Here is a 25,796-nt window from a genome sequence, read left to right as displayed (position 1 = left end):
CACCCGACTTACTGTCTTGAAAATTTTAAATTTTCAGGGCGATCTTATCTGGTCCCAAACTGTGTTTATTTTCAGTTAAGGAATCTTAGACAACATTTTATCCATGCGGTCAAGGTGCCTTCCTGAGCCAGTCCCATTTGCTTGCATTTGACCCATATCTCCATAAATCTCTCCTATGCACCTGTACTTGTCCAAATATGTACCTGTATCCATGCACCTGTCCAAATGTTTTTTAAATGTAGAAATCATAAGGGCTTCGAACACCTCGTTCTTCTGACACCTCATTCCATATACCCACCACCTTCTTGGCGAAAAGCCTACTCCTCGGGACCCCTTTAAAATTTTCCCTTCTCACCTTCAACCTACGCCGTCTTGTTTTAGATCTCCTATCCTGGGAAAAAGACTGACCATCCACTTTATCTATGCCCCTCATCATTTTATATATCCATATAAGGTCATATCTCAGCCTCCTTCACACCTTCACTTTAGGTAAAACAGTCCCTGCCTTTCCAGCCTCCCAATCATTCACACCCTCCAGTACTAGTATTATCTTTATGAATATTTTCTGCACCCTATCTAGCTTAATTATATCCTACCTGTGGTGTGGTGACCAGAACTGCAGACAATATTCCAGCTGCAGTGTCATCATCATAATCTTCTGTACAATGCTCTGTTCAATGAAGGCAAGTGAGCCATATACCTTCTTCACCACCTTGTCTACCTGTTTCACCTCTTTCAGGAAACGGTACATGCACCCCTTAGTCTCTCTGTTCAACGACACTCCCCAGAGGCATGTCGTTCACCGTGTATATCCTTCCCTGGTTTAACTCTCCAAAATACATAATTTTGCACTTGACAGGATTATATTTCATCTGCCCACGTTTGTCTGAGTTAAGTTCCATTAGCCATTCTATCTATAGATTATTGCTTCTAACAATCTATTTCATGTCAAGGAATAGATTTCTAATTTTGGATCGCTTTTAAAAAGCCAAGTTCATGAAAAAAGACTTGCATTTATGCAGTACTAGCCCGAGTGGACCCGTTGGGCCCAAACCTCTCCTGCATTGGTCCAGCACCCACTCCATCCCCCTCAACCGCCCTCCTCCTCACCCACTGCATCCCCCCTCGTCTCCTAACTCCCCCCTCAGCCACTCCTTCCCCCTCAACCCCCCAAACCTCGCCTGCATTGGTCTAGCACCCTCCCGCTTTCCCCCCCCTTTCCCACCCCCCCACTCCATCCCCCTGAACCCCCCATTATCCCCCACTCCATCCCCCCTGAACCAAGAACACAGCTGATAACTAACAAACATCCTAACATAACAAATAACAAACAAATAACATTACAAACAAACAGAGAGTTTTAGTAATATATAGATAGATCTCAGGATGTTCCAAAGTATTTTTCAGCCAAATATGAGGTTGGATTGTTGGAAGAGAAATAAAGTGTTACATGGAGTTCCCTGTGTCCGAAACATCTTCCTTGTATTGCTTTCATCTGAATTTGAAAATAGTCATTGGGCATTGGGAACGTGGGATCAAATTCCAGATGTAATTTAGTTGGGAATTGCTGCGTTTATTGGGGCGATATCGATTCTTCCTCTCATCACTTTGGATAAGTGAAGATTACATTAATAGAAATAAAGCTGCTCTATCATTATTCCCCACACGAGGGCAGTTGTGTCTACATTTCTGGTTGCTGCCAGAAACATCATCCTCATTGAAACCACATGAGAGAGGATCATTATTGCTTTCATGTTAACATGCAAACATATTGCAAATCTGACCAATTCATCAAGTGAATCATTTAGCTCATTCTGCAAAATAACCCCTAGATGCTCACAACAATCTAGCAAATCAGCATCGGAGGCAGTAATCCAGTGGAAGAGAATAGTGACTGGATCGCTTCGCTCAACACCTGCGCTCGGTCCGCGTTGGCCAAATTGATCTCTCGGTGGCCGAGCACTTCAACTCCCCCTCCCATTCCCAGTCTGACCTTTCTGTCATGAGCCTCATCCAGTGCCACAGTGAGGCCCACCGGAAATTGGAGGAACAGCACCTCATATTTCGCCTGGACAGCTTGCAGCCGAGTGGTATGAACATCGACTTCTCCAACTTTAGATAGTTCCTCTGTCCCTCTCTACCCTCCCCTTCCCAGATCTCCCACTGTCTTCCTGTCTCCACCTATATCGTTCCTTTGTCCCACCCCCCTGACATCAGTCTGAAGAAGGGTCTCGACCCGAAACGTCACCCATTCCTTCTCTCCTGAGATGCTGCCTGACCTGCTGAGTTACTCCAGCATTTTGTGAATAAATACCTTTGATTTGTACCAGCATCTGCAGTTATTTTCTTATTATACCATATAGAAGATGGCCATTTCAGCCCATCGACTCTATACTAGCTCACGGAGCAATCCTATTCCCGTACTGATTTTTCCTGCTATTCATTCTCCCAACATTCCTATCAATTTCCCCACAGATTCCACCATTCACCAGCACACTGTGAGCAATGTTTATTGTCCAATTAAACTTACCAAGTTGCATGTTTTTGGGACGTGTGAGCAAAGACATGTGTGAGCACCCATAGGAATCCACTGAGATACTCTTGTTCAAACTATTCCCAAAGCTAATTCAATCCCATAAACATTTTTAGCACCCAATAACCATTTCTGGCACAATGAGGAATTCTTATTTAAAAAACCCAATTTATTTTAATTCAATATAAATACAGAAATAAATTCACAAATAATTTATTTATACTTAAAATTATATTACAATTCAAAAAGCATATTAATTGTGACAATGAAGAGGTTTACATGTGATACCATTGGAAGATGGTCTCAGAGATGAATGATTTTATTACAAAGTACAGAGAAACCTTTTAAATGGACAGGTAATTGGCAAATGAATCTCAGCACGGGTTAGTGCGAGATACATTTTCATGGGGTGGAGGAGCAAAAGGATTTAGGAGTACAAATAAAGCTAAATTACCTGGAAAATTAACCTTTTCTCCCTATAGATGCTGCCTGTTGTGTACTTTTATGATTTTCTGACAAAATGCTGGAGTAACTCAGCAGGACAGGCAATATCTCTGGAGAGAAGGAATTGGTGTTGTTTCAGGTCGAGACCCTTCAGTCTGAATGTCTCGACCTGAAACGTCACCCATGTCTTCTCTCCAGAGATGCTGCCTATCCCACTGAGTTACTCCAGCATTTTGTGTATCTTCAATTTAAACCAGCATCTGCAGTTCTTTCCAACACATTCATCATTTTCTGCTTTTGTTTCCACTGTCATTTTACTTTGCACACAATGAAATACTTGTTTTGCCAATAATAAGTCAACATATATTTCCCAAATGCAAATAATGTCGCCCCTCCACATCCATTCATTTAGCAAAAGTAGCATAAATCGCTGAATAATGTCAGTGTACATTACTGGTTTGATTAGAGAAGATTTTAAAGGATTCCAGTAATATCACTGATATTTTCTGTGCTGTTATCAACAAGTGTTTTGCTTATTTTAATCAATTATGATCTCATTGTTTCACAACATCGTTTCCAACTGCAGATATCAGGGTGGCTCTGCACAGAATTCACTGCATTCAATAGCATGGAGTAGCCTCTCTCTCAGCAAATCTTTGTTGCTGTAATTGGGGAGTTCCAAGGACTTGGTGCATGTATATACACGAGGATACGATAGATCTGGATCATACAAGTTCCTGGGCCTAAATATTGTAATTATGAATCTTCCAATCCCACCTGCTGGGATTCTCTCAGTTCCTGAGAGAAAAGCTAAGAGATGGGAAAAGAACAAATATTAAAATGAAGATCAGTCAGAAATATGTAGGCCAGTTATAGTGGAATCATAAGTGGAAAAGGCTCGTTGGCCCATCGAGTCTACGCCGATATTCTACATTTTATATTAATCCAAAAATAATTCGAATTTATGTTCTCTACGCATTCTTTTCAACTTTCCCCAGATACTCCAATTCGCCTGCACGCTAGGGGTACTTTACAGTGGCCAATTCACCTACTAAACTGGAGCACCTGAAGGAAACCCGCACTGAGAACATGCAGACCACACAGACAGCACTAGAAGTCAGATTGAAACCAGATCTTTGGCACTGTAACACAGTCGTACAACCAGGTGAGGTCATCTGCTATCGATCCTGATTTGTTCTGGCCTTTTCTCGCCTCCAGTCCCTCCTTCCCCCCAACTTCTAGCTTTCAGACTGAAGAAGGGATCCGATCCAAATTGTCAACTATTCCTTTTTTCCAGAGATGCTGCCTGACTCGCTGAGTTACGCCAGCATTTTGTGTCCATCTCCAACTGTAATTTATTTATTTTTATATATATAATAGATTTGTTGTTTATTGTACTATAGGTTGTGAATAATCTTTATTGCTCAAATAGAGGTTGTGAGCAATAATTGTTTCTTTGAGGCTGATACCTCTTTCAGGATTGACTCTGGGCCTCATGGAAAGTTCCAAAAGCAATCTATGAAGAACCTGAATAAACTGTGCACCCCGTGTTTGAGCTCCTCATATCTGTACACTATGGAATAACTTCATAAGTTCTAGGAGCAGAATTAGGCCGTTTGGTCCAGCAAATCGACTCCGCCATTCAATCATTGCTGATCTATCTTTCCCTCTCTATTCCATTCTCCTGCCTTCTCCCCATAACCTCTGACACCCTTACTAATCAACTTCGCTTGAGACTAACAGCTCACTGAGTACACATGCTTTCTATGGTCATATGTGGTGTGCCAGGTTTGAACCTCCTTCCAGATTGCCTCACCAAATATGATCAACATTCCGTATTCCTGTTTCCATCGATACTTATCTTACTTTCTCTTAACTACTCTTTGTGGTGGCATTTTCTACACTTAGGCCACCATGAATTTGGCATCTAAAGAGCTGAAAAATGGTCGACTTGAAATACGACTGTTTCTCCTTCCATAGATTTTGCCTGATCTGAGTGCTTCCACCATTTTATGTTGTATTTTTTCTTAAGATCTAATTTTGCTGCATAATTACAATATGTATCTAAGTTATATCTTGCTGCTGTGTTGGAATTGTTTCATGTTAACATGTTGTGCTATTAAAAGATTTGGATATATTTACCAATTAATTGCTTTTTCTCCTCTTCCAGTAGGCTTTCAAAAACTTCCCAAAAATATTGAATTATTCTGTCAGTTGGAATATATCCAGAATACACGGCATTCTGTAGATGAAAAACAAAGATGGGATTGAGACTAGATAGTGAGATGTTTCAAATATTTAAAGAGTTTCTGTTTTCCCAAATGTAAGAATACAGTTTCATATTGAAGTAAAATGTGTACTTATAGACATATTTGGCAGTAAAAATGTGGATCTCCCTATCTGTCACAAGAAAATGGATCCTCATCGGTTGAATTTTTAAAACTACGCTGGGAGCCTGCGACAAGCACGTTTACAATCCTTCGTGGAGATCAGGAACATGAAAAATCGTTGGTTGAAAGTGGATCCAGCAAAGCACGAAGAAATTGTGAACTCCAGCACATTTGGGAGAGTGAGGGAAGGAGCTGTGGAAAAGAAAGAGGGCCAAAACCTATCAGTACATGGTAGAGATGGTAGAGCATAGCACAGAAAAGACATAGTCTAGTTAAACAGTGAACACGAATGAGCAGATGAATGACCTGCTTATCTAACAGAGGCATACTCCTGCCTGATTGTGCTTTAGGAAGTTGATGAAGTGGATTAAATGGGCTAAATCAAGAAACACTCTGAAGGGTTAGAATAAAAGCTCAATGATGGTGGAGTGTTTTGGACTATGCCCAATATTACTTCCTTACTATTACTTCCTGTAAACACAGAGGACTTGCCAGAGAAGACTGTGGAGGCCAAGTCAGTGGATATTTTTAAGGCAGATAGATTCTTGATTATTACAGGTGTCAGAGGTTATAGGAAGAATGCAGGAGAATGAGGTTAGGAGGGAAAGATAGATTAGCCATGATTGAATGAAGGAGTAGACGATGGGCCGAATGGCCTAATTCTACTCCTATCCCTTACGACGTCATTGAGGACAGGATCTGTTATAAGCATTGAATGGTAAATGTGGAATGCGAAGCATACCTTTTCCAGAAGTTCCCACTCGTAATTGGTGTTTCCATGGATAATGGCCTTCAGTTCTTCTGGGAGGAATAAATCCACAATGGGCAGTGGGAAACCTCTCCTGAAACCCTCAGAAAAGGCACTGAATTGTTTCTCCACAGCAGTGTTCAACTTGTAATCCACAAGGGCTTCCACAAACTGTTTCCTATTTTAAAAGAAAATAGATTTTCTTTAAAGTGAATAACTTAGGTTGGTTTGACGATGTGCGTAATGTGTCAGACATGTTATGGAAGCTCACATTCAAGTATTGAACTCCTTTGTTATACTGCCATGGAAGAGTGGAACAAAATTAGGGAGGGATGGTGGGCCAATGCGAACAGTGGAGGGAGGTGATCAGGGTCCCAGTCATAGAATTATGTGAAGCAGATGTGAAATGGGTGAAGGGAGAAGAGGGTGGTTGGTGGTGGAAGAAAATGGGTAATAAGCAGTTGGAAAAAATGGGTTGTGACAACGGACTTGGGTTGATCAGAAAAATAGGCAGTAAGTTAACTGCAAAGGATAAATTCAATGTTCATGGTAACGGGGATTGTAAGCTATTCAGGTGGAATAGGAGGTGCTGTTCCTCTAGTTTGTATTTGGTCTCATCTTGGAAGTGGAGGTAGTCAAGGACAAGTCGTTTTGGGAACAGGAGGAAGAATCAAATGACTTGCAACCGAAAGCTCCTAGCACACATGGCGACAGAGTAGGTGCTTGGTGAAACGATAGCTTTGTTCCATTCTGCCTTCCTTATCAGATTCCATGATCTGTAGCTCAATGTTGTGTCCACATCCCCTGCCAGCCTCTTTTGCAGTTGATTGCCAGTTCTTTGCCCCACCCGTTCCTGCCACTTTTTTTTATACTGCCACCACCCCTCCAGTCTCCAGGTCAGGGAGTTGTGAGGTGCCCACCCACCCTATTTTAGAGCCTGGGGTTGGGTGTGTGAGAGATTACTAGCCTAGTTCTCCATCAGTTCTGCTTATGACCTGAATAGTTTCCATTAATGAAGAACAGTTACCTGTTATGCTTTTGGACAAGTATGTTGGCACCATCAGCAATGAGTTCCTGTACAACTATCGTTCCGTCCTCTGTGCCTTTGATTACCTGCAAAATCATTCCAGAGTTACATGACAGTTTCATTTTTTCCCAGGTTTATCTGCAGCACTTAACACAATTCAAAAGCTTCACACTCATCTTTTCATAGAGTTATATGATCATTGAGCATTGAAGCAGGCCCTTCAACCCAACTCATCCGTGCCCACCAAGATGCCCCGTCCAAGATAACTCCCATATGCCCATATTTGGCCCAAATCCCTCTGAACTCTTCCTATCCACGTACCTGTCCAAGTGTATTTTAAATGCTGTTATAGTACCTGCGTCCTCTGGCAGCTTATTCCATTTACCCACCACCCACTGAGTAAACAAAATGCCCATCAAGTTCCTATTAAATCTTGCGGCTCTCACCTTAATCTTATGTCCTTTGGTTCTTGATTCCCCTACCCTGGGTAAAAGACTCTGTGCGTTCAGCCAATCTATCCCCCCTCAAGATTTTATGCACCTCTCTCTATAAGATGATCCCTCAGCATCCTGCGCGCCAAGGAATGAATCCTAGCCAGACCAACCGTTTCCTACATCTCAGACTCCCAAGATCTTTTGTAACAAATTTAACATGAATCTGTTCAATGATGGAGCACTGAATTTCCCTTCCTGAATAGGTTTGCCTCTGGGAATCAGAAATGGTAGGTTTGTTATTTTAATCTTACCATGGCCCCTTCCTGGGCAATAATTTATGGCAGGAACCCTACAATCCAAGTTACAGCTCACTTCTGTGAAGTACTGCAATGGAACAGGACTTCAGTAGAGGAGAGGTACACAGAAAAGATTGAAGGAAAATTATTCTTCACAAAAGTTCTACGTAGGCTAAGACCACTAGGAAGAAGCAACAGTGATCACCTCCTTCCTTACCAACAATATCGAGCACACCGAGGGCTCAAATAACCAGGGGTACTCTGAGAAGTCAGTCCTGCTGGTGGGACAGGAATGGACCCCAAGATCAAGATGAAGGAATCTAGCACACCTCTTAAGAAATGATTCTGTGAATATGACCATGTCAGGCTGTTGCTTTACCAGTCGGAGAGACAACTTTCCCAAACTAGACACCAGTTCTCAGTCATTTATGAAGAGGATGTTTTCACATCTAAATTCAATGCCTGGGTTAATGATTGGTGGTCCATTTGATTTCATTGAGATGAAGAGTTTCAATCATACTGCTGAGTGGAGTCACAAACAGGGTTAACCAGATATGGATGTCAAATTTACTCCCTATAGTACCTTCTGGGTTTCAGTACAGTCTTTCCATTATACTTAAATTTGTTAATAGTTTGAAATTAACGTGTTTGTTGGTGATATAAAAATGGAGTAAACCTACTGTAAATGTTTGGTCCAATTCTTCTTCAATGTCATCATACTCATAATCGAGGACATATTGGAGTGATCTGTAATTCAGAACAAAAATACAAACATTGAAAGCTAGTCACTGTGTTACTGGTTTTAATGCAAGACATGTACAAGATTATGGAAGCATCTTTTGTAAACTGATCATCTCTCATTGATCAGAGATTAATAGTTGAAATAGTCTGTAATCTTCATATTTTAAATTCCCATTTTTATGGACAATTCACTAATACTCTGTAGAATCATGGATGGGATGAATAGATTTGGAGTTTACTCACTTTCCTTCTGTTGGTGAGAATTCCTTCAGATCTTCCAGTGTTGGTTGAACATGGAGCAACTTTTTGTACAAAGCCAAAGGGAAGTGTAAGTTGGCAACATGACCATTGGATAGGGCAATTCCACAGAGAATTCCCACCAGGCGAAATACATCATCTGATCCGGTTCCCTATGAATATTAAAACAATACAAAACTGTAATCGTATTGGGTCCAACACCACGACAGTTATGTGATTGGATAGATAATCTTAGCACTAATTCATGATCAGAAGATGTGAATTCAGATCCCACCATAATGCCTCAGAAATGCAAATGTTTATTTAAATAAATCTAAATTCAGATTTATTCTACACCGTTGGCATTTCATTCCCCTTGAGGAATTTAAACAGAGAACAACAACAGTATAGTTCCAGAGGATGGCTATTTTTAAAATTGCACGTATTGCAGTTTTAAAATTTTAATTTTCAGTCACAGGAAGTGGGCAAAGCTGGTAAAGATGAGACTTATTGTCTATCCCCACCTGCTATGTCTAAGAGAGGAAGCTGATGATAAACGGGCTTGCTCAACCATCAAGTATCCTCTATTAAAGAAGTCCTCTGGAAGAGTGACTTCCAGTCCGGTTTTGTAGATTCTGAGCTGGTTAACGAGGCCGATGTAGGAACAGCGGTCTGTTCCACAGATGGTGGATAGTATGTGAGATGGTGCACTCCATTATCCATATAAACTTAGCACAAAAAGTAAGGAAATTTGTGTTTGGTAGATTATTTTTTTGTTGTAACAATGCTTCTTGGCAATAAATCTTATACCGTTGGAAAGCCTGTTTATTTCCCTTTTAAATGGTGCCACATTTGTAAGGAACATGCATTTGTGGGATGAGCAGCAGAGCTGAGTATGTGGGTTGTGCCCATGAAAAATCTGCCAAATCTTCTCTGCCAATTCCAAACAGCTTATTCTGCCATTGACTCTTGTTCGGTGTTGTTTGGTGGATTGGATGATTGAAGTCTGAAGAAACAAGACATATTGGCAATTTAACAATTTATTCATTTAATAAACAGGAGCCTCAGTAGCGTGTGGAAGAACCATATACAGCCACAACAGCCTGGCACCTCCTCCTCATGCTGGTCACCAGCCTGGTCACACACTGTTGTGGGATGGCATCCCATTCTTCAACCAGCATTTGTCGCAAGTCAGCCAACGTGGTTGTGTTGGTCACTCTGGCACGAACAGCACGCCCAAGTTAATCCCACAAGTGTTCAATGGGGTTGAGGTCAGGACTGCTGGCAGGCCATTCCATCCTCTCCACTCCCAAATTCTGAAGGTAGTCTCTGAGAAACCCTGCTCTGTGGGGGCGAGCATTGTCATCTTGGAGGTCCCAGGAGATATGGGATTGCCACTGGTTGCAGAATCTCATCTCGATATCTCTCTGCATTGAGATTGCCTCCAATGATGACAAGCCTCGTTTTTCCAGTGAGGGAGATGCTGCCCCACACCATCACACTGCCTCCACCAAAAGATGTTACTCTATCGGTGCAGCAATCAGTATAGCGTTCTCCGCGTCTTCTCCACACTTTGACCCTATGATCCAACTGCCGTAGGCAGAATCTGGACTCATCGCTGAACATAACGTTCCTCCACATGTTCAGGTTCCAGTGCACGTGTTGCCGACACCAGCGCAAACGGGCCTGACGGTGAAGGGCAGTCATGGCAGGCCTCCTGGAAGCCCTATGAGACCGGAGATCGGCTGCGTGCAGTCTGTTCCGAATTGTCTGGGCAGAGAGCCGTCGGCCATATCGTCCTGCAAACCTTGACTGCAAATCTGTAGAAGACAGCCTACGGTTCCTAAGTGCTGACAGGGTGAGGAAACGGTCTTCTTCGGGTGTCGTCTTCTTGGGACGCCCACTTCGCGGCCTGTCTCTGACATCCCCCGTTATATGGAACTTGGCCTTCACTTTGGAGATGGTACTAGGGCTCACTCCAAATAATGCCATAACTTGGTTTTGCGGAACACCAGCTTGAAGTTGCCCTATCGCACGGGCCCTATCCAGATCAGTCAAACGTGGCATGCCGATTCTTGGAGCAGACACCTACTGACCACTGTAGCAGGGCCCATGCCAATCAGGCACCTGATTGTCAGCACCTGGGGGTACCAGAAACTCAAAACAAGAGTCAATAGCAACAGCAGAATAAGCTGTTTGGCATTGGCAGAGAAGATTTGGCAAATTTTTCATGGGCGCAACCCATATACTCAGCTCTGCTGCTCATCCCACAAATGCATGTTCCTTACAAATGTGGCACCATTTAAAAGGGAAATAAACAGGCTTTCCAACGGTATAAGATTTATTGTCAAGAAGCATTGTTACAACAAAGAAATAATCTACCAAACACAAATTTCCTTACTTTTTGTGCTATGTTTATTTGCTTCTAATACATAGCCTCATGGTTTTCAATATCATTCTGAAGGCTGCCGCTCCATTTTGAGCAGTCCCCCAGATTAAGAGATCCCCAAATATCAATAGGCACGATGTATTTCTTAGGCATGTACTTGAGTCTTTTCCTCTTCCATGGTAATTAAATCCCATGACAGAGCTCAAAATAGAGCAGTTGTTCAGGAATGCCCAATGTAACCCTCTGTTGGAAGGTATTATGGTGCAGAAAGAAGCAAATTGGGTGCTCCGGTTTCCTTCCACGTTCCAAAAACATGCAGGTCTGTAGGTTAATATGCTTCTGTAAATTGCCCCTAGTGTGTGGGATGCAAATGTTGGATAACATGGAGCTAGTGTGCGGGTGATCAATGGGCGGCGTGGACTTGGTGGGCCGAATCATGCTGTATCTCAAAAACTTCTTACCCAGTTGGGGAACCACAACAAGTCAGATTCAGAACCGTGCTCAAAAATCTTTGTATCATCCTGAAGTTCCTTGCTGAAAAGAGTCAAGAATTCTTGTGTCACCCCAGGACCATAACATGATTCATTGTTAAATGTAACCTGAAATAAAAGAATCAAGAATGATGCATTACCATTTTGAATCTTAACACTCTCCTCATTCACATTGTTCATTTTATATATATTTAAAATCCAACATAAATTCTCACATGTCCTTACTTTATTGCTAGTGACTTTGGCAAGTAGGAGTCGGGAGAAACCTAGAGTCTTTGAAGTGTATTAGATGCAAGAGTCTTTTAAATGTATCAGATGCATAAGGAAAGAGTGGGACCCCTCAAAGACCATAAGGGGAATCTAAGGGGTATGAGTGAGGTACAAAATGAATACTTCTCAACAGTATTTACTGTTGAAGGATCTAGAAGCTGATGTGTGAAGAGAGGAGGTACTGATATTCTGGAGTTTGTCCGTCTCAGGAGGGAGAGGTCTTGGAAATACTGTGTACCTTAGGGTGAATAAATCTTTAGTAACTATTCCAGGTTGTGCAGAAGAATACTTCCCGAGGTGCCCAATCAGAAGGTTCGTCAGTCGGCGGGACATTGCCCAAAAGCTCAGTGGTCGACAGGACAGGGAACCCGCCTGAAGGCTCGTCTGGGCCCGCACGACGGGTTGTCATCCAGTGGGACCCACCTGAAAGCTCATCAGTCAGTGGGACTGGTAACCTGTCCAAAGGCTCGTAGGACTGCGGGATCAGGAACCCGACCAAAGGCGATGGAGGGAGATGGAGACATCAGGCGCAAGGAGTGGGCTGGTAGGAGGGTGAACCAGTAATGCCTCTAACGCCTTCAAGGTTGGCTGCAGGAGGCACCCCCGGGACACAGATGGCCGAATGAGAGGGATGTTGATTCGCGGGAACTGCTCCAGAACACCGAGAGCGTGGGCTGACCGGACTTTGCATAATGGAGCCAAAAATGGCGACGCCTGCATGTGAAATATATGCAAAAAGTACTTCACTGTGCAGTGGCATATGTGACAAATAATGCACTATTGAACTATTGAGGATGCTAAGGGATGTAAGGATGGAGATTGAGAAGATTCTTGTATCTTTGTTAGTGACGAGAGGGTTAACAGAAAACTAGAGGATAGCTAATATCCCTTTATTCAAGAAGGGCAGTCGGGATAAGCCTGGAAACTGCAGGCTGGTGAGCCCTATATCAATGGTAAGGAAGTTGTTGGAGAAGATTCTGAGACAAAGGAGGGAACTAAATAGTAGGCATCAGCATGGTTTTATAAAATGAATGTAATTCTCACATAACAGATTGAGTTATTTGAGGAGATAACTAAGAAAAGGGATAGCTGTTGACCATAAGGAATTACGTAAACCTTTTGACAAAGCCTACTTGGTAGGCTGATCCTGAAGGTTAAACACAAGGGTCCTGAGGCATATCAGAAAAATGGATCCAAAATTGGTTTGGTGATAAAAGGCAGAGGTTAGTTCTAGATGGATTTTTTTTTTCCCCGACTGGAAATCTGTAACAATCTGCAATTCTATTTTAATGTGCTTGTGTGAACGTGACACATTGTAGGAAAAATGTGATTAAGCTAGTGTGCAGAAAAGATTCACAAGCATTTGGCCTGGATTGGACGGTTTGTCCTATAACAAGAGATTGGATAAACTGGGTCTGTTTTCCCTCAACCGAAGGAGACTGACAGGTGACACGATAGAGGTTTATAAAATAATGAGATTTTATCATTTTAGATAAAATGATAGGATAGATAGAATCTATTTTCTTTGGTAGAGGTGTCTAAAACTAGAGGGTGTAGGTTTGTGAGAAGGAGGAGGTTTAAAGGGAATCTGAGGGGTACATTTTCACACAAAGAGTAGTTGGTCTGGAATGAGCTGCCAGAAGAGGTGGTGGAGGCAGGAACAATAACAACATTTAAGAGGCATCTAGACAGGTACTTGAATGAGCAAGGCCTAGAGGTATATGGAATTAATTAAAGCAAGTGGGATTAATACAGATAGGATTGATATGTAGGAAAAAAACTGCAGATGCTGGTTCAAATCGAAGGTAGACACAAAATACTGGAATAACTCAACGGGTTAGGCAGCATCTCGGGAGAGAAGGGATGGGTGACGTTTCAGCTCGAGACCCTTCTTCAACTGAGATAGGATTGATGGTCAACATAGTCCTGGTGGGCAAATGAGCCTTTTTCTATGCTGTTGAACTCAATGATGTTTAGATTTTTTGACATATTTCTGAAGGGAAAACATGGGCTAATTTCATACCTGAAGTCCTGTAAAATCTGCAAGTCCATACTGAGATCTGTACCATTCTATTATGTCTTGAAGAACTGATGTTCTTGAAACAGTCACCTGCGGTTGAATAGTATTCTGAAGGAAATAAGTTCACTCATGACAAAAGGTTTGCAATTGCAGATAGTAAATGAGAGACAAAATAAACCAAGAAGCCTACCATGCAGTTATTAAAAACATTTTTGTTAAGTGAGGGAAAGACATTATTTTCCACTGCAATATTCTAATGGAACTAGCGGATGATAGAGCAGATCTCTATAAACCAGTTGGCTAAACAGGCCGATGCATGAAAAACCCTGCACCACCTAAAATGGGAGCAACAGGCAGGAGTGTGATCAGGACCGGTCCCAAGTGCCACTCAAGGCATGGGCCGCCCGTGCAGCGACATGCCAGACTGTGTCCAAGATAGGGGGGGACTTGAAGTGTGGTCAGGACTGATAGTTTAATTTAGCGATACAGCATAGAAACTGTCCCTTCGGTCCACCGAGTCCTCACCGACCATCGATCCCACACACCAACACTATACTAACACTAATTGATGTCAGCTTGAGGCCAGGAGCATGGAGCATGGCTACCTGACGGGCCGCAGCCGTGGCCTTGCCAAGATAACAGGCCTGGTTTGCTGCCACGGTAACAAGAACAAGTCCGGAGAGGGTGCTGCCGAGCCCGGCCTCTGCTCGCCCCGTGGATTGGGAATCGGAGAGGGGGTAGAAGGAGACAGTGACGGATGCAGGATAAAGAACCCGGTGAGAGGAACCGGTAGGTCTTACCTTCCTTGCCCTCAAGATCGGCTGCGGGAGGCGCCCTTGAGGAACAAGGACTAAAGAGGTCCAGGAGTGGAGAGGGACATCAGATGGCGGGACGACTGAAACGGAGGTGACGGTTAAAACGGGCTTTGGGGCCAGCTGCAGCTGGGACTGTAAAATGGTGCCAAAATGGCACCGCTTGCATATGGACTCAGTGAGCTGTTCTGTTCACATTGTACTGACCGGAACGATTGTGCTTATGTACGGGGATAGTTTTGCTGAATTGTATGCAAAATATGTATTTCACTGTACCTGGTAGATGTGACAATAAATGTACCATTGCAATGTACCCAGGATGGTGGGGCGGACGGTAGGGAACAAAAGTGAGGATGAATGGGAAGAGGTCAGAAAACCAGGGAGGTAAAAGGGCATACACAAAGTCAGAAACGTGGTGCAGGTATTGCTTCTGGTTGGGACGATCACTTGTAAGTTATACTTACGTTTTGCATTATTTGAGATTCCAGCTTTAAAAATACAAGCTTTGTGTCGAAATTAAAGATACAAGGATAAGGAATTAATTGCCCTACGACCTGTAAAAGGCAAAATATATACATAATATTAACTTGATCATTGTACATTCGTAAAAGTTGTGCACTTTATATATTTCAGGAAGGTAACAGATGGTCTCTATCTGACCTTTCTGTCCTGGGCTTCCTCCATTGTCAGAGCGCAAATTGGAGGAATAGCACCTCATATTTCGTTTGGGTAGCTTACACCCCAATGGTATGAACATTGACTTCTCTAACTTCTAATAGTCCTTGCTTTCCCTCTCTCTCCATCCCCTCCCCCTTCCCAGTTCTCCCACCAGTCTTACTGTCTCTGACTACATTCTATCTCTGTCCTGCACACTCCCCTGACATCAGTCTGAAGAAGTGTCTCGACCCGAAATGTCACCCATTCCTTCTCTCCAGAGATGCTGCCTGTCCCGCTGAGTTACTCCAGCATTTTGTGTCAACCTTCGATTTAAATCAGCATCTGCAGTTCTTTCCTACACATTTTGTCTCCATTTAACATTATGCCATCCAATTGATGTTGTCTTCAAAACCATTTCACAGTTTATCCACGTGCAGTACGGTAACCCTCATTATAACAGACCATGGTGGGGGGGGGTGGATAGTGTCCATTATGGCCGATTATCCACTACAACCGAGTAAGGTATTATCATTGTATGTCATAAGTCAGAAGGAATAGGAGTAGAATTAGGCCATTCGGTCCATCAAGTCTACTCTGCTATTCAATCATGGCTGATCTATCTCTCCCTCCTAACCCCATTCTCCTGCCTTCTCCCCATAACCTCTGACACCTGTACAAATCAAGAATCTATCGATCTCTGCCTTAAAATACTCACTGACGGCCTCCACAGCCTTCTATGGCAAAGAATTCCACAGATTCACCACCCTCTGACTAAATAAATTTCTCCTCATCTCCTTCCTAAAAGAACGTCCTTTAATTCTGAAATGTAGTTGAAATAAAGAACTGCAGATGATGGGAAAGTACACAAAAGGACATAAAGTGCCAGCCTAACTCAGCCAGTCTGGCAGCATCTCTGGAGAACATGGATAGTTGACGTTGGAACTCTTCTTCGGATTGATTCAGTCTGCTGAGTTACTCCACCAATTTGTGTTGTTTCACGTTTAAACTAGGCACCGATGTCGCTGGCCTGTACCAGCGAGCCCTGCTTCGCCAGCAATCACACGGTCCAGTTGAAGTGGTTGTTGCAGCTCACATTGTAGCCCCTGGCAAGACGCGCTTAGTCAGCATGGGGCGCCTGCCTCTCACCAGGTGCCACTTCTTCCTTCGCTTTGTCCACTCTCCACTCCACTGCCTCCTCTTCCCGTCGCTTGGTCCACTCTGCCGCTCCACCGCCACCTCCTCCTCCTTCTCCACCGCAGTCGCCGACATCTTCCAAGGTGGAGTATGTCAATGACTTTGGGGTAGACGAAGGAGGAGGGGAAAGGGGCTGAGTGGACAGAGCAATAGGAGGAAGAGAGAGCGGTAGGGAGAGGAGTGGACAAAGTGATGGCCGACTGGAACAAGCAGCAGCTGCTGAGAGGGGATGGAGCCCAACGGTGACAAAGCGCGTCCGATCGAAGGTAGCGGCTGAAGAAAGTGCTGTCCGATGGGGCTACAACATGAGACGCAACAACAGCCGTGCGGAGGGTGAAGATGGGCTCGCTGGTGCACCGTGCGAACCAGGGGTGGCATTGGATGCCGGGGCTATAAGCGAAGGGGGTGTGGTTTGTCCGCCCGCTTTTAGCAAAATCTGTTATAAAGGAGTCCATTAAAATGAGGGTTTGCTGTATAGAGTGAACTCAAAGAAATATATGCTGAATTCTGAAATAAATCAAAAAATGCTGGAAACACTCAGCAGTTCAGGTATCAATGGAAAGAATAACAGGTAATATTTTAATCATTGATTTTTCGTTGACATGGACTCGATACTGATTAACTGCATTGTTTTTGAAGAGCTGGGAATTCTCTCTCCTGCAGGAACAACAGAAAAGCCACAAAATAAAGACAGTAGTTGGTGAGATTTAGGTTTGGACATTCGTCTCTATCGTTCCTCATGTACCGAGCTTGTTTTCTTTGTCTCAATGGGTGGCACTCTTGCTTCTTCGGAAGAGTGCCGACCCAAAAAGTCATTTGTCCATTTCCTCCACAGACCTGCCTGACCTGCTGAGTTCCTGCAGTGCTCTATTTTTCCCCTAAATAGAGTTGCCAGTGTCACCAAATTATCTGTGCGAGGCAAGATTTGATGTCTCGTGACTGGTATGATTAACATTTTCAGAAGCAACAGAGATACTCTACCTTACGAAGTGATGCAAAGTACAACCCCACCAGTTTTAACTGGTAAGAGTGAGGAGGTATTTGAAGGCCCCACATCACCTGTGAAGTAAACAAGATCTGTATCAGGTATCCAAATGTTGAATCAATTCCAAAGATCTTAATTGCTTAGAGTTTAGAAATACAACCGTGAAACGGGCCCTTCCCCCCACCATGCCCATGCCGACTATCAACCTCCCATTTACACTTGTTCTATGATATCCCACTTTCTCATCCACTTCCTACACACAAGATAACTTAGAGACCAATTAACCTACAAACCTGTGCATCTATGGTATGCGAGGTGAACCGGAGCACCCGGAGGAAACCCATGCAGGTCACGGAGAACATGCAAACTCCACAGAGACAGGAGCCGCACTCAGGATCGAACCTGGGTCTCCGGCGCTGAGAGACAGCAGCTCTATCATTTACGTCACTGTGCTGCCCACCATTGACACAGATATTTATTGCTTTTCTTATTTACATCCTGCAAAGAGATCTTCCTCGAATAATGTTTTGGAAGGGACTGCAAATGGTGGTTTAAATCGAAGATAGACACAAAATGCTGGAGTAACTCAGCGGGACAGGCGGCATCTCTGGAGAAAGAATGGGTGATGTTTCGGGTTAAGACCCTTCTTCAGACAGTCTGAAGAAGGGTCTTTACCCGAAACGTCACCCATTCCTTCTCTCCAGAGATTTTGCCTGTCCTCCAGCATTTTATGTCTATCTTCCTCAAATAACATGGTTTGCCAATCTTCCATCCAAGAACAACAGTGGTTATGTAACACCTTTAACACAGCAAAATGCCTCAGGCCATTTCACAGTAGTCAGACTTGTACTTCCCACTGAATAGTAGTTTACCCCTTGTTTGTATTTAATACAATTTAGGGTGACACAGTGGCACAGCTGGTAGAGCTGCCACCTCACAGTGCCAGAGACCAAGGTGCAAAAACATAAGAAAATAGGTCGGCATCCAAAAGAAGGAAGTAGGGTTTAACTGTTGAAGACGAGGTGTGTCAAGGGATGAGTGTTCATTACTGTTTGAATGAACGAATGAATGAACGAATAAGTTTATTGGCCAAATATGTGCATATACAAGGAATGTGCCTTGGTGCTCTGCTCACAAATGACAACACAAACATACAGTTAACAATTAAGAATAAAGCATAACCACATCAAAACAATAAGGATACACCATTACGGTCTAAACATGTGGGTGAAAATAAACCAGAGTAAAAAAGAGACTACAGACTTTGGTTATTGAGTAGAACTACTACTCGTGGAAAAAAGCTGTTTTTATGTCTGGCTGTGGCTGCTTTGACAGTCCGGAATCGCCTTCCAGAGGGAAGTGCTTCAAAGATTTTGTGGCCAGGGTGAGAGTGGTCAGAGATGATCTTGCCCGCTCGCTGCCTGGCCCTTGCAGTGTACAGTTTGTCAATGGGGGGAAGGTTACAGTCAAAGAGAAAAATAATATAAAATATGGCCCTGAGAGAGGAAGCAATCACAACGGAAAATAGCAGTCAACAGGACACAGGAGAGAACTTGTGATGCAGTCATTCAGAGGGCAAGCCGTGCAGGTTCCAAGTAACAGTGTGGTTACCTCCAATTTTAGGCAGCTCCTCAACCTCCCGTCCCTCTCCCGTTCCCCCCCAACCATGCACCCCTCTTTTCCCTCTCTCCTCGCTCCTCCCCTTCTGTGTTATACCATGTGCTTCCTGGATACCCAATGTTTATAGTGGAGAATACACGTAGGATAGAAGAAATAGCTAAAGGTATTTGGAAACCTGTAGTTCCTCATGGCTCATCATGAGCAATGAGCAACAGTTTCAATCACTATAACGATAAAATGAGAGAACCACTTCACGTATTTCATTCCTTACAGGAGCACAGTAACATTTGCCATTTCTAGTTCTATTTTATTTTCAATATTCAATTACAAGTTAAATTAGGAGTCATGTTTAATGACTAAACTGCTATGAGTACAGATATATTAGTTTGAAGCACAGCAGATTTAAGTTAGTTGTAACCAATACTTGACAAAGACAATGGTCACACACTGTTGTAGAAACAAAGTAATGCAGATGCTGGCTGCTATTGCTTGATAATAAAGAATGAAATAAATTATTTTGGAGAACATGTTTCATAATTCCATTCTCTTTTCACTTGATAATCTTAAACTATCAATGTGTAGGGAAGAACTGCAGATACTGGTTTAAATTTCACTTAAAGAGAATTAACAGTGACATTCGGCCTATATTCCATTCTGAATAACTTATGTACCTTATTCATGAATTCATCAAATTTTGTTTGAAGAATACCTGGAAACTGTGTGACAACAAATGCCTTTAAAAAATAACAAGAAAGTTAAACGTGATAACAGAATTTGAGAGGCACTTGGACAGATGCATGGGATGTGGCAGGGAATAGAGGGATACAGACCATGTACAAGTCATGGCCAGTGCAGATATGATGGGCCAATAGACAATAGGTGCAGGAGGAGGCCATTCGGTCCTTCGATTCAATGTGATCGTGGTTGATCATTCTCAATCAGTACCCCGTTCCTGCCTTCTCCCCATACCCGAAGGGCCTGCTCCTTTGTTGCACTGTTCCATGATAATATTACAGAGTTGATTTACAAATTCTCTGCTTGGGCTTTATACAAGATATATGCCCAACTGCAGAGCAGAGGAAATGTGACCTTTAAAAAGAGAACAGCCTTGATTTTGACTTTATTCTTTTGACCAATAAACCAAGAAAGAATTAATTCTTCCAATGTAACATGAAGATGCTCTTCATTGTAAGTCAGATACATTAAAAATCACACCCGCTGTGCAGCAAATTGGTTTATTACATGGCATTTCTCCACATTATACAACGAGGAGTGAAACTGGACAGAAAATGAATAGAAAGGAAACAAAATTTACATTAATGGACATGGCAAAAGAACCAGAAGAATCTCGTTTTACATGGCAATTGTGATCTGGATTATCCTATCTGAGATCATGGAAAAAGCTTCCAAATAATTTTCAAAAAGGAATTGCTATTGTGCTGGGAAAATAAATACTTTCTAGACTGTTGGAGAAAAGAAAGAATTGGGACTATTGGCATTCTCAAAGAGGCAACAAACATATAATAGACTGAATGGCCTCCGGTGCTGTCAAAATTCTAACTTTCAGAAATATTGTTTTAAGCAACACTTTTTTTAATGAATAGATTGACAAACTCACAAGCTGAATATAAATGTTATTATAAATCATTGATGAATAATTTGTATTACCTTTTTAAATTCAATTTCTGCAAAAGCTCACTTTCTGTTGTTTGTTTTTTGCATTAAATGTTACATTATAAGTGACGGCATTTGGATTTTGTTTTGGGAATTTTGGTATGGTACCTCCCAACTCCACAACCTGCAGATAACTCCAGCGAACCACTTTTGTGGAATATACTTGACTTTCTTTTCCCTTTGGAAAACTCTCAATACAAAGATAGTAATAAAAAAACGGATTCTATTTTCATGTGTTGTATTTTCACCCTTTCACTGAAGAACTGATTCTATTTTCACCCTTTCACTGAAGGGTCTCAACCCAAAACATCGCCTATTTCTTTTGTCCAGAGATGCTGGACCACCCGCTGAGTTACTCCAGCGTTCTGTGTCTATCTCGAGTGTCTATTTTCATTTCTTTCAGCTGCAGTTGCAATGAGAAGCAGCCAGAGATGCTGGGAGATATTAGCACTTGATTTTAAACCGCACAGTGATCATTTTCAGCATAGCATTTAGGAGAAATATTTTATCACTTACCCCAAACAAATCTTTAAACATTTTCATTATAGGAATATTGAAGAGCCTCTCTTCAATTCGATAATCTCTGGTAGAATTTACCTGCCAGTATATAATTAGACATCAGTTTGAAATACAAAACATAAGCAATATGAGACGTTGTTGCATTTTTAAGATAAACTTACAAATTAAGTCCTAAGATAGACAAAGAGCTCGAGTCACTCAGTGGGTCAGGCAGCATTTCTGGAGAAAAACAATAGGTGAAGTTTCAGGTCGGGACCCTTGTTCAAACTCAGATCTGAAGAAGGGTTCTGATCTGAAACGTTACCTATCATTTTTGTCTGGAGATGCTGCCTGACCCGCTGAGTTACTCCAGCACTTTTGTGTCTATCTTTGATATAAAACAGCATCTGCAGTTCTTTGTTTCTACAAGTTAAGACTTGATGTTTACAAAATGATCCACCATTGATCTTGGTAAAATGTCAGAGTCCACTGTCATAGACTTATACAGACCCAAATCATTCACCATGTTTATTCGAGCTAGTCCCATTTGCCTGGATTTGGCTCATCCCTCTAAAGTAATTTCAATATTTGTAATTGTCTTCATCGAACAGCACAGCACAAGATCAAGGTCTTACGCCAACAATGTCAGCATCGAACATGACGCCAACTCTTGTCTACTTGCTCACAATCCATATCCCTTCATTCCCTGCCAATTCAAATGCAGATCCAAAACTCTCTTAAATGCCACTATCATATCTGCCTCAACCATCACCTCATGTTGTGCATTCCAGACACTCACTACCCTCTGGGTAAAAAAACTCTTCTGTTCATCTTTAAACTTTGGCCGTCCCAATTTAGACATCATTCTGGTAAACCCGCTCTGCATCCTTTTCAAAAACTTCACATACATCCTGCAATGAAATGACCAGAACTGCATGTAAATACTCCAAATGATGCCTAACCAAAGTCCTATAAAGCTGCATCATGACTTCCTGACTGTGATACTCACTGCCCTGTCCTATGAAAGCAAGGATATCAGGCCTTCTTTACCACTCAATCTACTTGTGTTGCCACTCTCAGGGAGTTATGGACATGGACCCTCAAGATCTCTCTGTATATCCATGTTGTTAAGGGTCATGCCATTGATTGTATATTTTTCTCTTACATTTGACCTCCTCAAGTACAACACCTCACATCTATTTGGATTAAAACCCTTCTGTCTCGACCCGAAACGTCACCCATTCCTTCTCTCCAGTGATGCTGCCTGTCCAGCTGAGTTGCTCCAGCATTTTGTGTCTCCCTTCGATTTAAACCAGCATCTCCAGTTCTTTCCTACACAAGCTACAGAAGTCATAGTTCTCTATCACTGTGGTAGCTCGTTTTTGGGGAGGATTCTGAGGAAGATATATATGCATTTGGATAAACAGGAGCTGGTTCAGGATGGTCAGCATGGCTTTGTATGTGGGAGATCATATCTTATGAATCTGATTGAATTTTTTATAGAAGTAACCAAAAAAGTCGATGAGAGCAAAGCTATAGTCGTTGTCTATATGGACTTCAGCAAGCCATTTGATAAGGTTCTGTATGGTAGGCTGCTCTGGAAAGTTAGATAACATCAGATCCAGGGAGAGCTAGCTGACTGAATAGAGAATTAGCATCATGGAAGAAAGCAGATTACAGGTAGACTTCTTATTTGAAGTATTGTTTTAGTCACCATGCTATAGGAAGGATTCAGCGGGACAGCCAGCATCTCTGGAGAGGAACAGACGATGTTTCGGGTCGAGGCCCTTCTTCAGACAGAGAGTCAGAGGAGATGTAAACCAGAGATTAGGGAGGGTAAGGTGTGCAAACAACAGATCAAAGCAGACGGAAATGTAGAATGGTTCATTGTTCGCTGAGTGGAAGGTGACAATGAGGCATACAAACAGTAACATTAATCAGGAGGACAGTGAACGTGGAGTGCTAGGGTGGGGGAGGGACAGAAAGAGGGAAAGCAAAGGTTACTTGAAGGTAGAGAAATCAATATTCATACCACTGGGTTGTAAGCTGCCCAAGTGAAATATGAGGTGCTGTTCCTCCAATTTGCATTTGGCTTCACTCTGATAGTGGCGGAGGCCCAGGGCAGAAAGGTCAATATGGGGGAGTGGGAGTTAACTTGCTTAGCAATGTTGGAGGATAATGGGCACCATTTTCGCCACAGAACATAATCCTCTGACATTTTTGCCACCTCCAACGGGATCCCACCACTGGCCACATCTTCCATTCTCCACCCCATTCTGCTTTCCGCAGAGATCGTTCCTACTCCTATTCCCTGGATAACTGTTGTAACTGTTGTAACAAAGGAAAATTTGAAGTAAATTTGGCCATAACCAGATCTCAACTTCAATGAGGTAATGGATGGAATATGGACGCAGCCCATCACGCAAACCAAAGTTCCTTCCACTGGCATTATCTACACCTCATGCTGCCTCAGCAAGACCACCAGCATAATCAAGGACGAGTCTCACCCTTGTCACTCCCACTTTTCCCTTCTCCCATCAGGCAAAAGGTAAAGAAGTTTGGAAACACATACCTCTTTAGATGGCTTAATTATAAACATTATGGTCCTTTTGCTAACTGGATAGCATGCAACAAAAAAGCTTTTCACTGTACCTTGGTACACGTGACATTAATAAACTAAATTAAATACTGTACAACAAGAAGAAATTTGCACCAACCTTATAAAGTATTTGTAAAATTTGTAATGAATTCTTAAGTTTAGAGATATCCTTTGAGATGTCAGTCATAGCGAGGTGAAGAAGTTGCTTGGATTCGTCATGATAAATTCTCACTAGACGCCTGAAGAAGTAGACAGGTATTGCCTTCCACCAACATTCTGATCATGAAAGGGTGCAATAATCAAGAAAAATAAAGCACAATTGTTTGCAATTAAATCAAATAACAAAGAACCAGTAAAAAAAAAATCAAACTGAATATTGAACTTCAATACAGCGAAGTTGTGCTTTCAAAAAAAAAAATGCAAGAGGAATTTGGCAGATCAGGTTGGCTTCTATATCTTTTGCAGAGATCTAAAAGGTCAAAGGAACCTTTTTGATACTACAAAATAAAAACGCAAGATGAGGGGAACATCTCTGGTGAAAAGTTAATAGGTAACGTTTCTTCAACCTGAAGGGTTCCAATCTTATAGGTCACCTCTTCCTTTTCTCCAGTGATGCTGCTTGACCTATTGAGTTACTCTAGCACTTTGTGTCCATCTTTCCCCAGCAGCTCCTTTCTACATAACAGCGTTAATGTTTCAGGTTGTAGTCCTTTTGTCAGAAGTGGGAAAGGGTGTCAAAAAAGATGTTTTTATGTTGCAAAGATGGTAGTGAGGGTGGATAGGGCTGAAGGCACACAAAGGATGTCGCGGCCTTCAGGGCAGCCAAGACCAATAATATTTATGGGTACTTTTGTAACTTTGTCAGCGCCATGTGTATGCCAAAAAACCCCAATTTCACTGTACTTTCACGGTACATGGGACAATATGTTGAACAATCCCTGTTCCAGGCGTACACTAGCCCTATCCCCGAACTCTATCTCCGTTATATTGACGACTGCATCGGTGTAACCTCCTGCACCCATGCAGAATTCATGGTCTTCATTAACTTCACCACCAATTTAAACAAGCATCTGCAGTTCCTTCTTACACATTGATATATCTACGAGCTGCTGTGAACCCGTTGGGTTTAAACCTCTCCTGCATTGGTGTAGCACCCTTCCCACCCCCACTCCATCCCCCCATAACCCCCATTATCAACACGCAAGGGGTTACGGTGGCGTTACGTTCCGAGAAACCAATCGGAAACCGAAAATATCGTAAGTCGAAATGCATTTAACCATCGCAAAGTCAAAATATTGCAAGTTGAAGCATTGTAAGTCGGGGAGCCATCTGTATTAGATCAACGGGCCCCAACTATATTTAATATATATAGATATAGATGGAAGATCTGACTCTGATAAACTGAAGCCAGGTTAATGGGAACAAGTTAGAGGGTGATCACGCTTCTTTGTGTGATGTTAATAGCAGGGCTATGAGACATGCCTAGCAAATCCTGCTGTATGAATGGTTTCATTATCATATTTTACCTAGCATCAACCTATCACAGATATTCTCCTTATCCTATCCATCTATCCCACAGCCTTCATTGCAACTCAAAAACACCTATTCAGCTCTGATGAAGATTCTTCAACTTGAGATAATAACTCTATTTCTCTTTTCATAGATCTTGCCAGATTTGCTGAATGATAACAGCATTTTCAATTCATATGCATGAGTCCAAGAAGTCCACTGAATGTG

At 42.4% G+C, this 25,796-nt stretch overlaps 1 protein-coding gene across 4 annotated transcripts in view; it reads right to left on the bottom strand.

Annotated features, from left to right (window-relative positions):
- Positions 1-2,709: 2,709 nt before the first annotated feature.
- The window catches only part of LOC144595791 (putative E3 ubiquitin-protein ligase HERC3), a 50,298-nt gene continuing 27,211 nt past the window's right edge, over positions 2,710-25,796 (bottom strand). Inside the window, exons 13-25 of one of the 4 annotated variants that reach the window (XM_078403460.1) lie at positions 24,178-24,335; positions 21,479-21,559; positions 19,960-20,022; positions 17,665-17,742; positions 15,297-15,386; positions 14,024-14,128; positions 11,701-11,838; positions 8,857-9,023; positions 8,553-8,619; positions 7,143-7,228; positions 6,110-6,293; positions 5,120-5,219; positions 2,710-3,787 (exon numbers count right to left, since the gene is read on the bottom strand). In XM_078403460.1, the coding sequence (XP_078259586.1) occupies positions 3,567-3,787; positions 5,120-5,219; positions 6,110-6,293; positions 7,143-7,228; positions 8,553-8,619; positions 8,857-9,023; positions 11,701-11,838; positions 14,024-14,128; positions 15,297-15,386; positions 17,665-17,742; positions 19,960-20,022; positions 21,479-21,559; positions 24,178-24,335 (1,538 nt within the window). In that variant the 3' untranslated portion in view covers positions 2,710-3,566. Of the gene's footprint in view, positions 3,788-5,119; positions 5,560-6,109; positions 6,294-7,142; positions 7,229-8,552; positions 8,620-8,856; positions 9,024-11,700; positions 11,839-14,023; positions 14,129-15,296; positions 15,387-17,664; positions 17,743-19,959; positions 20,023-21,478; positions 21,560-24,177; positions 24,336-25,796 lie in introns of all 4 variants that reach the window. The other 3 variants (XR_013547540.1, XM_078403470.1, XM_078403482.1) reach the window with 3 other exon arrangements.

This window comes from Rhinoraja longicauda, chromosome 1 (assembly GCF_053455715.1).
Source record: "Rhinoraja longicauda isolate Sanriku21f chromosome 1, sRhiLon1.1, whole genome shotgun sequence".
Lineage (NCBI taxonomy): Eukaryota > Metazoa > Chordata > Chondrichthyes > Rajiformes > Arhynchobatidae > Rhinoraja > Rhinoraja longicauda.
Note: the sequence above shows the minus strand (reverse complement) of the source record. Positions and strands in the feature narration are given on the sequence as shown.